The sequence below is a fragment of the Pygocentrus nattereri genome, chromosome 1 (genome assembly GCF_015220715.1).
Source record: "Pygocentrus nattereri isolate fPygNat1 chromosome 1, fPygNat1.pri, whole genome shotgun sequence".
Classification (NCBI taxonomy): Eukaryota; Metazoa; Chordata; class Actinopteri; order Characiformes; family Serrasalmidae; genus Pygocentrus; species Pygocentrus nattereri.
In genome coordinates this window covers 46,788,696-46,806,281 of record NC_051211.1, presented here as the reverse complement: position 1 = coordinate 46,806,281, position 17,586 = coordinate 46,788,696, and the positions used below count along the sequence as shown (strand labels likewise).

The 17,586-nt window shown below is 38.2% G+C and overlaps 1 protein-coding gene across 4 annotated transcripts; it reads left to right on the top strand.

Annotated features, from left to right (window-relative positions):
* Positions 1-319: 319 nt before the first annotated feature.
* On the top strand, positions 320-15,673 carry LOC108436016 (antigen WC1.1-like). Of its 4 annotated transcripts, none has more exons than XM_037540198.1 (20): positions 320-483; positions 822-1,124; positions 2,004-2,330; positions 2,465-2,779; positions 2,900-3,223; positions 5,013-5,342; positions 5,492-5,797; positions 5,984-6,055; positions 6,283-6,597; positions 6,806-6,865; positions 6,959-7,117; positions 7,247-7,342; positions 8,991-9,053; positions 10,108-10,170; positions 10,923-10,985; positions 11,095-11,172; positions 13,096-13,158; positions 13,259-13,321; positions 13,430-13,506; positions 14,525-15,673. In XM_037540198.1, the coding sequence occupies exons 1-20, from the start codon at positions 426-428 to the stop codon at positions 14,561-14,563; spliced, it is 3,174 nt and encodes a 1,057-aa protein (XP_037396095.1). In that variant the 5' UTR covers positions 320-425; the 3' UTR covers positions 14,564-15,673. The 4 variants fall into 4 exon arrangements, with proteins under 4 accessions (XP_037396095.1, XP_037396092.1, XP_037396099.1 ...); XM_037540195.1 differs by having other exon boundaries at positions 321-483; positions 13,262-13,321; positions 13,430-13,492; XM_017712228.2 differs by having other exon boundaries at positions 322-483; positions 13,430-13,492.
* Positions 15,674-17,586: the final 1,913 nt, after the last annotated feature.

The window sequence follows — 17,586 nt, the reverse complement described above, 5'->3', positions numbered from 1 at the left end:
CACTGGAGTGTTTCCTCTCTCTGAAGTCAGTCTCCTGTATGTTGGTGTGTTTCTCACCACACTGCTGCGAGCGTCTCTCCTCACACACACACACACACACTCCTCTAGAGACGGAGGTGGAGTTCTGTTCATCAGCGCTGACGCTCTTTTGATAAATATGGAGAAAGAAAAAAATGCCTCCTCTGATTTGTCTCTGAAAATGTTTGATGATTTCCTCTCCTCTTTCTAATAAGGTCATAGTGAGTGTGATTGGCGGCTGTGGGGAGCCTCTCTCTCTCTCTCTCTCTCTCTCTCTCTCTTTCTCTCTCTCTCTCTCTCTCTCTCTCTCTCTCTCTCTCTCTCAGTTTCTTCAGTCTCTCTGGGGGAGTAGAGGGGAAGCTTGTTCAGCTGCTGAAAAGGACGGACTGTGCGCAGGTCAGAGGGAGATGGACAGCTGTGTGGCTCTAATTCTCCTGTCCTCCATAATCACACTCACCACAGCTGGTAAGAAAACTGAAATAATCAGCATTTCTCATTTGAATCTGTTCAATTTGATGTGTTATGATAATTTTTTATAACCAACTAAGAATATATATAATTTCAAAAGTTTTGATTATTATGGTATTATTTTTTTATTGTTTATTGTTTTTTCTCTCATATACAGTAAATACTAAAGTGCTTTTGAAATATTTCACATTATTTTAACCAAACTAAATATAATAATATTACAATATTACAAATAATATTAATATACATAAAGATATACAGTAGATTTCTCTCTTTCTGTTTCTTCTTGTCTCTCTCTCTCTCTGTCTCTCTCTCTCTCTCTCTCTGTTGTACAGTCAGTGTGAGGTTGGTGGATGGTGGTAGTCGCTGTGAAGGGAGAGTGGAGGTCTATCGTGATGATCAGTGGGGAACAGTGTGTCGTCATGACTGGGATATGACAGATGCTGCAGTGGTGTGTAGAGAGCTGGACTGTGGAGAGGCTCAGAATATTCCTCAGTTTGGTCCAGGATCAGGACCAATATTGATGGGATATGTGTGGTGTCGTGGATCAGAGTCTACACTGAACAGCTGTAATTTTCTTTCAAGTTTTGGTTATTTCTGTAAATCTCATGATCTGGACGCTGGAGTCACCTGCTCAGGTAGGCTGCATCACCCCTGAAAAACAAACAAGAATCACAGATATTAATAGACAACCTGCCAAAATCAATAATACACAGAATTTATTTTCACTAAAGCAGTAAATTTGCCTTTATATTAAATTGTGTAAATGTAAGATTTTTCTATAATTTAAGTTTTTCCTTAAATAAAGCTGCATTTCATCTGCAGAAATGTTTGCATTTATACTTTTGTGACCTAGTCATTACAATCTCTAAATTGTTTTAAGTTAAATCTGTAAAATGGCTTCCAAGTATAAAGTTTTGACTTCATGTCATAATCAGTCAGTCAGTGTATGTTAAATCTGCCTGTTCACTACCAGCCATGCGTTTAGACACAATGAAATGAATGTGCTTTCCTCTAAATCTTTTTTAATCATATTTTGATCTGAAGGGTTCATAAATGACTATGTTTAAATATATTTTATATTTCATGCTTTTCCAAAATACACTTTTAAAAATGCCTTTTATTATTTATATCATTTATTTAAAGATTTGTTATAAATTGATTTTATTTTTATTGAGGCTCTTAAAAGCTTAAGAGTGTGTGATCAGTTTAACAATTTACAGTGAAAGATCATGAAGAAATATGAAGTAAAAATTAATTAATGAAATTTTACTGAAATGTATGATTTCACTGTAAGATTTTAAAGTGAGATTTCAGGCTGGATCAGAATGTAATGAGAGTAAATCCCAGTTTGATCTAAAGTGAAGGAGTAATTTGATAACATGTATTTCTCTCAGAGCTAAAACATGTTCAGCTAAATGTGAATGCTACAGATGAACAATGAAGCCAGTACCTCACATAAATATCACCAAATCTAAATCTTAATGTAAATATTAACATTATTCAAATACTCATAGGTCGCATCTCTAGACTTGCTGATGGTCCTCATCTGTGCTCTGGGAGAGTGGAGGTGCTTCGTGGAGGGACCTGGTCCACAGTGTGTGATGCTGGCTTTGACCAGCAGGATGCAGAGGTTGTGTGTCGAGAGCTGGGCTGTGGGCTTCCTGTGGAGGTGCTGGGAGCAGCTGCTTTTGGCAGAGGGGAGGGTCAGGTGTGGTCAGAGGAGCTTCAGTGTAGAGGCAATGAAGCTGAGATTTATTTGTGCCCAACATCTTCACTGAAACACAGCTGCACAAACACAGCTGCACAAGCTCATGACAGTGATGTGGGTCTGGTGTGCTCGGGTAAAGAATGTATATTTAAGTTCTTTTTAAAAAGCATTTTAAACTCTAATAAACTTTGTCATTATTGGTCTCCAGTATATAAACAATGATTTGCTGTTATTCATGCTCAGTCCTGAAATGTGATGTTCATTCAGGTCACAATGAAGCTCGGCTGGTGAGTGGCTCTGACTCCTGTTCTGGTCGAGTGGAGCTCCAGTACCTCAGTGAGCGAGGCACAGTGTGTGATGTAAGCTGGGATATGAGAGCTGCCAGTGTCCTCTGTGGTCAGCTGAACTGTGGGAGTGCTGTGGCTGTGTTGGGCTCAGACTGGTTTGGGGAGGGGAGTGGCCGGATCTGGGCTGATGTGTTTGATTGTCAGGGGAACGAAACACACCTGTCAAAATGTCCCATTTCATCATGGAGTCGAACTGCATGCTCTCATAAACAAGACGTTGGAGTCATCTGCAAAAGTGAGCTCTCAGAACTGCACACTGCAAATGAAAGTAATTAATATCATGCGAGTAAATGAGTGTGTCAATGACACCTTCAAATTAAAAAATTAATTATTTACACATCCTTTTACTTATCAGATTCCTCTCTGCCATCTCATGAGGAGCAAGTGCGGTTGTCTGGAGTGATGGAGTGTGAGGGGGAGGTGGAGGTGTACTTCAGGCAGGACTGGAGGAGAGTTCTGCTGGACTTCTGGAGTGAGTCTGTGGCCTCTGTGGTCTGCAGACAGCTGGGCTGTGGCTCCGTGATCAGGATCTCCAACTCTTCTACATCCAGTCCTGAACACAGTCACATGTGTGTAACAGGTTTCAGTTGTTCTGGGAGTGAAGCTCATCTGGGGAACTGCAGCAGTGCACAAGCAGTCAACTGCAGCTCCAGAGAACAGCTCTCAGTCACCTGCTCTGGTCAGTATTAACACCTAATTATTTAAAATGCCAAAAAATATATTTTAATTTTGATTATTTGACAGTCAAGATTTTCTTTCTTTATCATGAAGAGGACCAAGAAGTAATCAACTTAAAACAATTGTGCATTTTAATTTTATTAAAAGAAATGACTGAACATTTCATTTTGCCAAAACTTTACCAAACATTTCAGCAGTGATTGTTTTGACAGTGACAATTTTAGCTAATTTAGAGCAGAACTTCAAAACACAAGCCAGCACATGAAAAGCAAACACAGCTTTAAACAGTTGTCATATGTAATAATCCTTGTAAATTTCATGATAAATAAGTTTTATTTTTATTCTGAAGTAGAATTTATTAATTCTATTCTATTAATTCTAGAAGTTATTAATATTATATAAAAACTAGAAAACCGATCATTTGTATAAAATGTTTTGTAGGCAGTTAATTTACTCATTAATCTCTATATTTTATAAACAGTACTATTGTAGCACCCCAGATAGGTACCCAGTAGATAGGTGGTTATTTAAATGATTAAATATAGCTGGGGCCCTGGGTTACTCCATAACTTCTAAATTTGGTTAGGAATAAGTGACTGATGAATATATCTGACAGAACGTTAAGTTACCAATATACACTTAATATGAAGAAGAAATACAACAACAGCACTAGCAAATAATCTCTGAATACACAACAAATAGAACACATCCAACACTGTAAATTTTACTTTAAAATGTTTGTATTGGCGAAGCCTGAACAAAATAAAACGGGCCCACTCACACGCACAGCTCGCTCTGGGTCTCTACTAGTTAAACAAACCAGTTCTCTACCCCCTCGTTCCAGGCACACCGGGCAGTGAACTCCTACGTAGCCAGTGGAAACTGGGGCTTTGCCGGTCATCCCAGCCCAACTGGAAAGTCTGTACACTGATAGACTTGGGCCGGCGTCGATACACACACTATAGGGGAATTACGCTTACTGAGCAAGTTAACGTAATAACACACGGAGCATAGAGCTAAGGTGCACTTTAGCAGCCCGAGTTAGCCTACTGCAGCTTGTCTTGTGAACAGTACAACGATACTCTGAGCAGCAGAGTTAGCCTATTGAGCTAAGCTCTTACTTTAACATTCGCAGAACTCCTACACGGGCTCTCTATTCGCCAACCCTGCACTGGACTGCACTCACAGAACGTTCTGACAGTCGTTCACTCGAGCATAAACTTTAGGTCGCACAGAAGGGCTATGGACGCCATAGTTCACTTCGTCTCCCTGCTCTTTTCCCAGCTCCTACTCGTGTCTGTCCTTCCCTTCCTTTCTCTTTCCCACTTGTACTTGTTGCTCAGAAAGAGGAAGAAGCAAGAATTATTTCAGAAACATACGTAAACAAATAACCATTCTTCTAGACTCCCGTAAATACACATTTGAACTGCTAATTCAACTAAAACACAGAAGAAATAAATTGAACTAAAAGTTTCAACGGGGCTACACTATCAATAACCTTATTTCACTGATTTTATAATGACATTTCTATGATATCAGGACAGTCTGTCCACATTCACTCAGATACTGTAAACTATAGAAATCATTTTGACTCAAAACTTACAAAAGCAGACACAGATGGTCAGTTTACTGGAAAAGATTCCCAGCATTTCCAATGAGCTTCAAAAGTGCAAATGAGGTTTTAGGTTATATGAGCTTACAGGGGGCTGTTCACTATAGCATGAAGAATTTAATGAGAAATACTGTGTGTGTGTGTGTGTGTGTGTGTGTGTGTGTGTGTGTGTGTGTAGGTAAGTTTAATCCAGCTCACAGCTCCATCAGGCTGGTTGGTTCTGGGGGAGACTGTGCAGGAAGGGTGGAGGTTTTCCACAACGGTTCATGGGGGACAGTAAGTGATGACTTGTGGGACGATAAGGATGCGCAGGTGGTCTGCAGACAGCTGCAGTGTGGAGTGGCCCTCAGTGCTGTTGTACCAGCCCAATTTGGACCAGGAACTGGACCCATATGGCTGAATGAGGTGGAGTGTGAGGGGAACGAGACGTCCCTGTGGAACTGCAGATTTCACCTGTGTGGAGAGGACGAATGTGGGCACAAGGATGACGTAGGAGTCGTGTGTTCAGGTAAAGTGAAATTAATGTTTGCAGAACTTTTTGAATGAATGCTAGACACTCAATGAATAAATGAACAAAGGGTTGCTTAACATACTAAAATGTTTTCATTAAAAACTGAGAATAATGGATTTAACTTAGTTTAATCTTTCTCCCATCAGAGTTTAAAGAGTTCAGACTCACTGAGGGCTGTGAGGGGAACCTGGAAGTATTCTACAATGGAACCTGGGGTAATGTGTGTGTAAATGGGATGGATGAAGAAACAATAAGTCTCATCTGTCAGGAGCTGAACTGTGGAAGATCTGGCAGTGAGAAGGCTTCCAAAGCAAGAGTGGAATCAGCTCCTAACTGGCTGGACAATCTGAAATGTAGGAAACATGATTCCACTCTGTGGCACTGTCCATCTTCACCCTGGAGACAAAATAACTGTATTAACCGCAATGAAGTGGCTGAAATAACCTGTTCAGGTTAGGAGTTTATAGTAGTTTTGTAAGATGACATGAATAGAATGTCAAAACATTTTCTATTATTTTCTCTGAGTGCCACCAGAACGAATCAATCAACAGAACTGAATGTTCTAGAGAAATACATCTATAAGCAAAATATTTGTGTAACAGCTCAATGATTAATGAATTATCTTAATATACTCACAGAAAATGAAGATGATCGTGTGTTACGAAGCCATCTGACATGTTCTTCATCTCCTCATCACAGACAGTGCTCAAGTAAGAACTGTGAACTTATATGGATGATATTCCATTGACTGGAACAGAACATTAATCACACAAGTGTTAGAAATGTTATTTTGCTTATTCATACAAACATTAATGGCCCTTTAATCAGTTAATATACACAGAGTAAAGACTACGCTGCACTGTAGAGCTCTACTGTTATTAATTCTGTGATAAGATTAATTTTCCAGTGTTCCTGTATCTCCTCATGTGTGATGTAGATCACTTGCCTCTCAGGCTGAGAGGAGGAGAAGGAAGCTGCTCTGGGAAGCTGGAGGTGTTTCACAATGCTAAGTGGGGGTCTGTCTGTGCTGATCTGTGGGACATTAGGGATGCTCAGGTGATCTGCAGGCAGCTGGGCTGTGGGCCGGCGCTGAGTGCTGATGGGAGTGCTGTCTTTGGTGCTGGTGAAGAGCCTATCTGGCTGAACAGAGTGAAGTGTAGAGGGAATGAGATTCACCTGTGGGACTGTCCCCATTCCCTGAAGAACCACACTGACTGCTCCCACAAGCAGCACGCTGGAGTCACCTGTGCAGGTCAGAGGAGTCTGCTGGACTCTGGAGTTTTTGTTTCTAATGAAATCACTTTCATCTCAGTGTTAATAATCTACAAGCCTGTATTAAAAAGTGAAATTATGTGTCTAAAGCAAGTTTGACATATGCAGTTACTTGACTGTAACATCAGAATCAGACTATCCGGTTCAAATTTTAGTCAATATTCATGTTTTATGCTTTGTGCTTACAGACATATCTGTACCTTCTACTGCTGCAACCATAATTACAACCACCACTTCCACCATTGCAGGTACTTTTTTGTCTTTTTGGTCATTTTTCAGTTTTTTTTTTAATTGATTGTTCAGTGATCTACACGTTTTCTGTTCTATGTTTATATTTTCAGTTGGTCAGACAACAAAGGGAACAATAACTCTTCCGTCAGCTCTTCCAGTGGATGATCCCTCCATCTATCCAGTGCCTCTCCTGGTTCTGGGAGCAGTGCTCTTTCTGGCCTTAGTGCTGTTGGTTGTGCTGTTTTACCAGAACAGAGTGCTCAGGAGAGGTAGAGAGAGTCAGAGATCATCTACAATCCACTTTCTGTACATTCTCTAAACATCATTAGTCCTTCAGTCTGTCATCAGACGTCTCTTCTGCTGAACTGGCTCCATGTTTCTCTCTGTCTCTCTCACAGGGCTCTCTAAGATGAGGCGTAAGACTCTGACTGAGGTAGTCTATGAGGAGATCGACCGCAGATACATTACTAAAAGAAATGATTTGACTCAAAGGGGTGAGTGATATATAGACTGTTCTGCATGAGGATAATTGTATTAAAGTAAACTTACATTGAAGATAACAGAAGACACCCAGCTATACCTACCAGCTATACCAGCTAACTCTCAGTGATCACAGCAATTTAATGTTCTTGTATTTTGATTCAACAGTTTAAATAAAATAAATGTAATCAAAGTCAGTTAAATGAGAGTTTAGTGTATATTAGATGAAATGTGCAGTTAGAGTAGCTCTACATGTAGTATAGTGTGTTAATTCTGCTGATAAGCATCTATCAGGCAGCTGAAGTTAAACTGAGTAATTCCTGTAAAACTTCCATTTATGTACATACAGAGAAACCACACAGCTGCAGGTGTGTGTGTGTGTGTGTGTGTGTGTGTGTGTGTGTGTGTGTGTGTGTGTGTGTGTGTGTGTAAGAGAGAGAGACGGAGAGAGGGAGAGAGGAAATTAGAAAGGGAGAGAGTGTAGGGGGGAGTGTTGTGTGTTTGCATGTGGTTTTGTGTGTGTGTGTGTGTGTGTGAGAGAGAGAGAGAGAGAGAGAGAGAGAGGAAGAGTATAAATATGTGAATGTGAAAAAGTTACATGTTGAAGGAGCGTATGCATGTGTGCATGTAAGTGTGTGTGTGTGTGTGTGTGTGTATGTGTGTGTGTGTGTGTGTGTGTGTGTGTGTGTGGAGAAGGTTTATGATGCACTGTGTGGACCTAAACCTGTTCACACACTCATGTTGTGGGGAATGTTCTTCCTCATGTGGACCAGCTTGTGGCCCCCACAATGAAGCATGCAAAGGTATAAAATAATGTAAATCTTTAAATTTGTAGGTGAGGTTATGCTAGTTAAGGTTTGGGTAACTATCTAGTATGAAATGGCCCAAAATGTGTGTGTGTGTGTGGGAAATACAGAGAGTGAGAGAATCACTGTGAATGAGTGAGTAAGTGAGTGAGTGAGTGAGTGAGTGAGTGAGTGAATTAGTGAGTGAGTGAATTACTGAGTCAGGGAGTAACTGAGTGAATGACTGAGACAGTTAATCAGTGGGTGACTGAGTGAGTTATTGAGTGACTGAACAAGTCAACCACTGAGTGAGAGACTGACTGACTGGGTAAATAAGGTACTGAGTGCATGTCCATGTCCAACGTGTCCATGTTTGTCTCAAAGTTTCAGTGAGTGACTGAATGAGTAAATGAGTAAGTAACCAGTTGACTGATTGAGTGACCAAGAGACAGTGTGAGTTACTGAATGACCTACTGAGTGACTGAGATCCTTACTGAATGACCGAGTAACCAAATGACTGAGGGAATGACAGGATAGGTTGGGTAATAATGAGCGACTGAATTAATAACCAGGTAAATGAGTGACCAAGAGAGTGAATATGTGACTTCATGACAGAATGAGTTACCAAGTGACCGAGTGAGCAAGTGACCAAGAGTGAGTGACTAATAAACCAAGTAAGTGACTAAGACAGTGACCTAGTGACCTAGTATGTCAGTGACCAAGTGAGTCTTGAGTGTGGTATCTGAGAGTGCCCTCTACTGGCCGCACTGATATTATTTCCTGTAACCAACGCAGTTTACAGTGATCCACAGCACTCAGAGGATTGTGGGTGGTTCTGCATTGTGACCCTGATGACTGTTCTGCTCTCCTCTAACAGGAAGTGTCTTCTCTGAAGAACAGCATTCAGGATATGAGGATGTGGATGAGGAGCTTCTCTCAGGTAAGAGGACCAGAACACGTGTGTGTGTGTGTGTGTGTGTGTGTGTGTGTGCGTGTGTGCATGTGTGTGTGTGTGTGTGTGTGTGTGTGTGTTAAACAACTGGAAACTGACAAGCATCACAATCAGCATTTATAATTATAAAATTCATTATAAATTCATGATTATGCAACAGTTATGCAAATAATGTTTACAATAAATATATTTATATAAATATACAAATATACACATAAAATTCTCTCTTCAGCTTATAATTAGATATGTTTTATTGTACTTTCTTGTAGGAGTGAAGTTAAAATTGATACAGTATAATATTGCACTATTCTGCCCATTTTCAGAAAAAGTCTGGTCAGCGATTCAGAAAGTATTAACTGTGGTAAATTGAAAGTATAAGCCCTGTGTCACAGTCTCACTCAATCAAATGTGGAAGCTGGGAGCAAAAACATGGTACAGTGAAAGTACAAAAAGATCTATATTTAAAATCAAATCAAACAACTCAATTATAAAGAAGTAAAAATGAAATATTTTACCACACTGTACTTCTCACAGATTGGCTTGCCTTGTCTTAAAGGGGCACTCCAGCCAAAATGAAAAATTAAACTGTTTCTATATGTTTTGTAAACATCCGCGACCCAGAAGGAGAAGTGGCTGAGATGTGTGTGTGTGTGTGTGTGTGTGATGTAAACATGCATAATAACCTCCTACAGTGACACCACAATCATCTCAAGGAAAAGAATTCTAATTAAAATATCAGTAAAACACCATCATTTAAAAAAATATTTAAAAATCAAGTACAAACAATAAAAAATAAATCAAAATAAACGTTTACAAAATTTTATAAATTTACTTCTCATTTATTGTCAGTAGTCATTGCCACCTTTTCTATTAGCGTTTACTGCTTGTTATTGTTATTACAGTGTGACATTTTGTATCTGAGAGTGCCCCCTACTGTCTACATTGATGTAATGCACCCCGTTTACCGTGATCCACAGCACTCAGAGGATTGTGGGTGGTTCTGCATTGTGATCCTGATGACTGTTCTGCTCTCCTCTAACAGGAAGTGTCTTCTCTGAAGAACAGCATTCAGGATATGAGGATGTGGATGAGGAGCTTCTCTCAGGTAAGAGGACCAGAACACGTGTGTGTTAAACTCCATTCAACTGACAAATATTAACCATTAAGAAATAAGAGAAAATTTAAATGCAGTTTTATTTTATTCCACGAACACTTAAGTTTTTAGTAAAAACCAGTGATTGAAATACAAAACTGGAGGTCGGTAGTAACTAATTATATTTATTAAGTCACGTTTACTCAGTAAAATGATGGATTTGTACTTTCTTGAGTTTTTTTCAAATGATAATTCATTTTATTTCTGTTGACAATTGATTAGTAAATAAATCTAACTTTTACATTTTACTTTTACATTCTTTCATTTGTGATTGGTTCTTCTCTGACTACTGAGGTCTCTCGTTTCATTTTAGACCAAAAAGATGCCAAAGAACTGAATGATAAAACCCAATAAAACTACAGTTCCTATCCTGATAGATGCTGAATGTAATAAGAAATGTCACAGCAGTTCTACAAGTTACTTAGAACTAAAGAAGTTTATTGACCTGGTTCATTTAAACTTCTACTCAAGTTGTTTTGTGGATATTTTTACTTCTACTTATGATTTAAGTGTTACTGTTTCATTGAATATGAGTTAATTGTTTTCCTGATTAACGATTTGATTCTTGTGCAGATCAGACGTTTCTGTTAAAAATGATTTCCTGCATTTCCTGAATCATAATTATTATAATTATATTATAATACGTAATTATTAGTATATATTATGAACAAATAAAAGTAATGTATTTTTTTTCTTTTTTGCAGCAAAGTCCATGACTGGAGTGAAGGCAGAATATTATGATGATGTCACCACCAATGGTCTGATAAGTGAGTTCCTTTATTAATGAATCACCTGATTTTATCTTTAAACATTAAACCACAATGTAAAAATATGACAGAACAATTTGTAAATACAGTCTACTTTAAATTGATTTAGGTGACTCAGCAAAAGAGGACACAGCAGAGAGCTATGATGATGTTATCACTGCTGGAGAGATCTCTGATGGTGTAGCAGGTGTGTTTCTAACATAGATATACATGCATAGATGCTGCCTTGGGTCCAGCCAGGCAAGTCAACTGCGCCAGCATTTTAGAGCGGTCAACATCACTGCTGGACTGTATTCAGCACCATTACAGAGGGGCAATTTAACAAAGATACTGCCCAAAATTATATTATTTCTAAAATATTGTACTCAGAAAGTGGGATAAGATTATATAATGGAGGGAACGCAGTGATCCACACTCATGATTGTATGAAAAGCATTGTTTGTGTGATGTTTGTGTGTAGATATGGCTGTGTGGTTGGTAGCACACAGAGACCCAGTCGATGTGGTTGTTTTTCCTCTGGTTTTATATTAAGCTTATTTAATCTTAACTTTATGTAGTAGTTATTTTCTTACAATAATGGTTAATGCTTTGTAGCCAGGTCAGCTATAGAACTCCTTAATCCGTATATATTCATAACAGATTAACGTTAGCACTTTCTTGCATGAACCTGAAGTTAGCTTTGCCAGCTTCTTGTTTGAGTTTTCCTGTTCCACCTTAAGTGATGCATCAGCCAGCATCTTGTTTGAGTTTTCCTGTTCCACCATAAATGGTGGCACTTCAGACACCAGAAAGTGACTGCTGTACCATCTGAAATGAAAAATTCATACAAGCTTGCAATTAGGAAGCCAACTTTAGCTTCATCATTCTGACTATGTTTAGGGGGGTATCTTAGCGTTATGTGTATTAAGATAAGAAGTGTTTCACACATTGATGGATTTGCTGACGTGTGGGTGATTATGTTTCTTTTCGCACTAAACTTTTTTAACATCAGGTGTAGACCAAATAATTTCCTGCTGGTCCAGACGGCTAATTAGCACCATCAGTTATTAAAGAAATGAAACTTACTGAGAGCAGTCCATGCAGCCCAGATTAACCTGAGGATTATAACAAAACAAATGTGGTGAAAATCGGTTGAGTAATAAAGAAGTTGTGGCCGTTTTAATCCTGAGAACACGTCGCCTCTCAATACAAGTGAATTTGTTCACAAGCGGATCTTGATCGCTCCAACATGACGTATCACCATAGACAGAGAACAATAGACAATGTGGCATCTAGGTATGTATATCTGGTATATCTACAGATACGTGCAAGGAGATATTTTATGATCATCATGTCCACAAAATCTGGACAAATTTTGATTTATTAATTTTTATTACATTTCATAAAGTAAATAATTGACACATATGAGCTGATACATTATGACCACCTGCCAGGTTTTTGTCCTCTGCATGCCACCAAAACAGCTCTGACCTCCCGAGGCAAGACCTCTGAAGGTGGCCAGAGGGATCTGGCATCAAAACCATTAGCAGCAGATCATTGGACTTGTCTGGCAGGTCCCATAGATGCTTGAATGGATTGATCTCTGGTGAATTTGGAGCCCAGGGACAAACACCATGAACTCCTCATTGTGTTCCTCAAACCATTCTTTAACACACCCAGTTGCTGGTTCCTGGTTTGTCCCTCCTCTGACCACTGTCGACAGGTACTGATCACTGCTGACTGGGATCACCCCACAAGACTTATCGTTTGAGAGATGCTCAGATCCAGTCCCCTGGCCATAAAATTTTGTCCTGTATCAAAGTCGTTCAAGTCTTCATCTGAGAGCCAACTGTTTGTTTACTGTCTAATATCTACCAGACCTTCACAGACACTGTTATAATCAACACGATTCACTTGAGTGGTCATAATGTTCTTCTTCATCTGTGTATACGCACATTATTATGTAAATAAAACTCAAATGGAGCTCAAATTTAAACACGAAACTTAATCAATAACAAAGAAAACTCATACAAACACAACATTCATAAAATATGTCTGAAACACCTGACAAACCTAATATCTGCATCTTTATATATATATATCCTTTAAATATCTCTGTGTTTTGTTGTAGATGAAGTAGCAGAGAATTATGATGATGTCATCACTGCTGATCAGAGCTCAGCTGCTGTAACAGGTTTGACTTGTAATGCAACAACACTGTAATCTCAAACATGAACACAGTCACTGATGATACTGAAGCTGATTTAATGACTTTTATCTCCACATTTTGACAGAAGACATGACAGATAACTATGATGATGCTGTTACTGCTGGACCAAACTCCAACATTATGACAGGTACGTTTTTCTTAATGTGGATAAATAATTTTAAAGTAAAGCTTTAACACAGTAAAAACATCAGGTTTGCTTCTTATTGATATAATTTATCTACCCATGTTTGTGTAGTGGACACACCAGAGAACTATGATGATGTCATCACAGCTGAACAGGATGTAGGAGGATTAAATGGTGCGTACCTGATCGTGAGTAGCTGATGCTGCTTCTTTGAAGATTTACATGAATGATGAGGGTGGAGTGAATGATTTAAATCAGGTGTATGGTAAATCTGCATATGCACATGTATTTAATTATTCAGTCCAAATCACAAATTTATCTTATTCACCTGCACACTCTAAGTGCAGTTTGTGTCACTGATGATGAAGTGTGCACTGAATAATTCTTCAGCAGAGTTGCATGGATCATTCTGTAACTCTGAATATCATTAGTGCAGCACTGTCATTTTGGCAAAATTGAAAAGTAATCAAACCTCTCTGCATCTATACGTGCACAAATTCTGCCTAATGAGTAACTTTCTAATGTACAGTAACTTTTTCTGTTGAAGTTTGTTGGAAGTCATGACAATCTTGCATGACCAATCACAAGACTGATGTCGCTTCTGCTGCCCACACAGCTTAAACGCAGTACAATCTGAATGTCAGTTCAATCTGAACCGATGAGCCATTTTCATATATGTGTTCCCTGATGTCTCACTTGTAGCTTAGCAAATGAAAATGTGAATCAGAAAACATGAAGCATATTTCTTCCATATAATTGCGTTATAATTACGTAAGTGAAACACATTACAAGTAATATCTAAGATAGCTCAGCATTTTCTCTCAATGATAAGTGGGGGTGGTTGGGGGGTGAAACATTATGATCTGTCAATATTATTATATTAGTTTTCCCACTCACTGGTGCACGACAGTGTCATCCAAAATTAGAATATGAAAAAACATGCAAGCAAAAGTCATTATGTTTTGAAGGAAAATTACAGATAAACAATAATTTTACCTTTTAATTGATATGGTGAAATAATAATATGACCAGACAGATGAACCAACAAGATAAAAATGGTTCATTTTGAATTCAGGTTGAGTTTAATGAGCTGAGCTGCAGCCTGCAGTACTAAACAGAACCTACATAGTGCTCTATTTAGTGTGCTATAAAATAAAGATTGTTATCTCAAAAGTTTTATTTGAGTTAAATGTACTTATTTTCCAGACTATGATGATGTGGAGGAGGAGCCTCAGACAGAGATGAATCATGTGACTGAGAGACCACAGCCAGTGTCTTTCCTCAGGAAACTACATTCAAACCTCTTCAAGCTCAAGAAATGATTTTATCATCAATCACAAGTCAAAATGGTTTATGGAGCATAAATGAGATAAAGTGGCTTAAACATCCCCTAATTGATGTAAACCAGTTACAGTTATAAATTACACCTTTTTGACAATTGAGTTTTTCCAAACTTAGAAACATTTACTGACACATCTCACCTCATTAAGTTATTCCATCAGAATGATTATGATCTTACTTTGATCTCTTAATCCAACTTTTTTATCTTCATTTTGTGTCTGATGTGATGAAGGTCATCAGTTTTCAAAAGCTTCCTTTTTTAATTAAAGTTTAAGGAAATGATTATTTTGGACTGAAGCTCTCAAATTAAAGGTGTGTTGATTTTCACTGTAGATCATTTTGAGGGTGAAGAACTGAAAGATGTTCTGGTCAGAAGTGAATGTTCAGTGATCTTCAGTCAGAAACAGGAAAGTGCTGTTTCACTGAAACTGACTTGTATAACAGTTTTCTATGATCAGTGTTAGCACTAAAATCAAGCAGCCACTTCATAACTGTTTACTGTATTTGTTTTGATCATCCCCTTTATACATCTATAAAATACATCTATAAAATAAATATGTATTCTGATACTTTAAATAAAAAATGTAAAGCAACGTTTTATTTAAATGATCAAACAAAATATTTTACATCAATTTAAACCTCAAAATTGCTTCAAATCCAGTTCCACTTTTTACTTCTTATATTGTAAGAAAAGGATTTGATACATTCTCTCTCACACTTTTTGCATCTTTTAATGATTGTGTGATTATTAAGCTGATAATAATTTGAGATTCTTTCCTAACAGGAATAATAATGACTGCATGTTGAATTCTGTATCTGGAGTTTCTTATGATTTAAATATGAGTGGAATCTGTTATTGAGGTCTGAGAGATTATTCTATTCTCCTCTCTTCTCTGGGCTCATCATTGAAAGCAGAGTTTTAATACTTCTTTCTCTTTTTGTTTTGTTTTTTCCTTTTTCTTTTATTTCTGTTTTAAATATAAACTGTTCTTTGAATAAATCACATAAGGACTATTAGGCGCTGTGGGTTTTTATTGCAAAAAAATTTCTATATCACCCTTTAAAGGAGCAATAAATGATGTTTATGACCAAAAAAACAAAAAGCTGTGTATAAAAGTCATTTGTTGTTCTCTTTAAGTTTCTTTCATAATATAAACACATCTGAGAGCTGCTTCATAAGCTTGTTAGAGCCATTTTATCATAAGAAGGAAGCGGTCCACACACGGGTGATGTCATGTTTAGACCATGTGACAACAGGGGGGCAAACTCACTGTAGAAGGAAAAGATTTGTATGTTCATTGGTTAAAGCTGTGCTATAGTCACTTTCCCAAAGTTAACACAAAGCAGTACCTGACTGGTGTTTTGAGTGTTGCTGAATATTGTCATTCTGTTTTTATGAAGGACAGAGGACTTCAGAGAGATGATAAAATTGCTTGTTTTCAGCTTTATGAATTAACTTAATGAATTAAACATAGAATTTTGATCTGCCTCATATCTTTGATAGATCAAATACTTTATTTGTTATTAGGTGCTGCAGACACCGTTTAATTTTTTAAAATAGTATAGCAGTATTTTATTCATAGCATACATGCTAATAGCATTCTCAGTGCACACTGAACAATCACTTTAATCAATCAAAAAACAGAAATGACTACAGTTTCCATTCTGCAGCACATATTGTTGATGTAATAGAGGTTGATCCTCATCAGCAAGAGTAAATAATTAATTTAGCTGTGTTGCTGTCAGTCTGACACTCTCAGTAATGTCAGATTTACAAAGTAGCAAGCAAACAAAGTTTATATATATAGCAGAACAATCAGCATAACAGAAAGAAACAGAAAAGAAAATCCAGGCCTAAGCCCCCATGAGCTCCCAAGAAAGCTTGAGAGGAGACTCAGAAGGGGAACCCATCCTCCTCTGGTCGACACCAGATAGCAAACATTATTAGTATAAAGTATTATAGTACAAAGCAGGAAAAACAGGTGGGCAGTGGTTAATTTGATTAGTTTATGATTAGCAGCAGCATCTGAGGGTGGGGACTGCACAGCACTGTACAACAAGTCAATGGTGGTCAAGCCGGTTCAGAAGTCTGGCGAGCAGTAGCACCCGATCAAGGCAGAAGAGGCAACAGCATCAGACGCACAGGATGGGCAGCTGTTCAACTCGGCAAGAAAGGAAAGAAAAACGCAGTCAGTTCTGTAAAGAGTGATTGATCACAGATTACAGTGTTAACAGAGTGTTATACAGTGTTATCTAGACCTCCGGCAGGTCTAGATCTGACAGGGAAGACTAATTACCATAGGCTTGACTATACAAGTAAGTTTTTAGCCTAGACTTAAAAACTAAGGCTGTGTCTGATTCCCAAACAATAACAGGAAGATTATTCCAGAGCTGGGGGGCTTTGTATGAGAAAGCTCTCCCCCCTGATGTAGCTTTATTAATTCTAGGTACCAGTAGTAAGCCAGTGCCTTGTGATCGAAGTAGGCGTGATGGTTCATAGCAGGAGAGAAGTTCACTCAGGTACTGAGGGATGAGTCCATTTAGAGCTTTATAAGTCAATAATAAAATTTTATAATCAATGTGAAATTTACCTGGTAACCAGTGCAGGGTTGATAAAACTGAACTAATATGGTCAAACTTTCTGGTTCTTGTGAGGACTCTAGCTGCAGCGTTCTGGACTAGCTGAAGCTTGTTGAGGCTTTTGCTGGGACATCCAGGCAGCAGGGCATTACAGTAATCTAGCCTTAAAGTAATAAAAACATGAACTACATTTTCTGCATCCTGTAGAGATAATGCATTTCTTAATTTAACAATATTGCGGAGATGCTTGAAGGCTGTTCTAGTGATAGTTATATGTGCATCAAAGGACAGATCAGGGTCTATCACGACACCAAGTGAGAGCAAAGCTAGAGGACAAATCACATTTA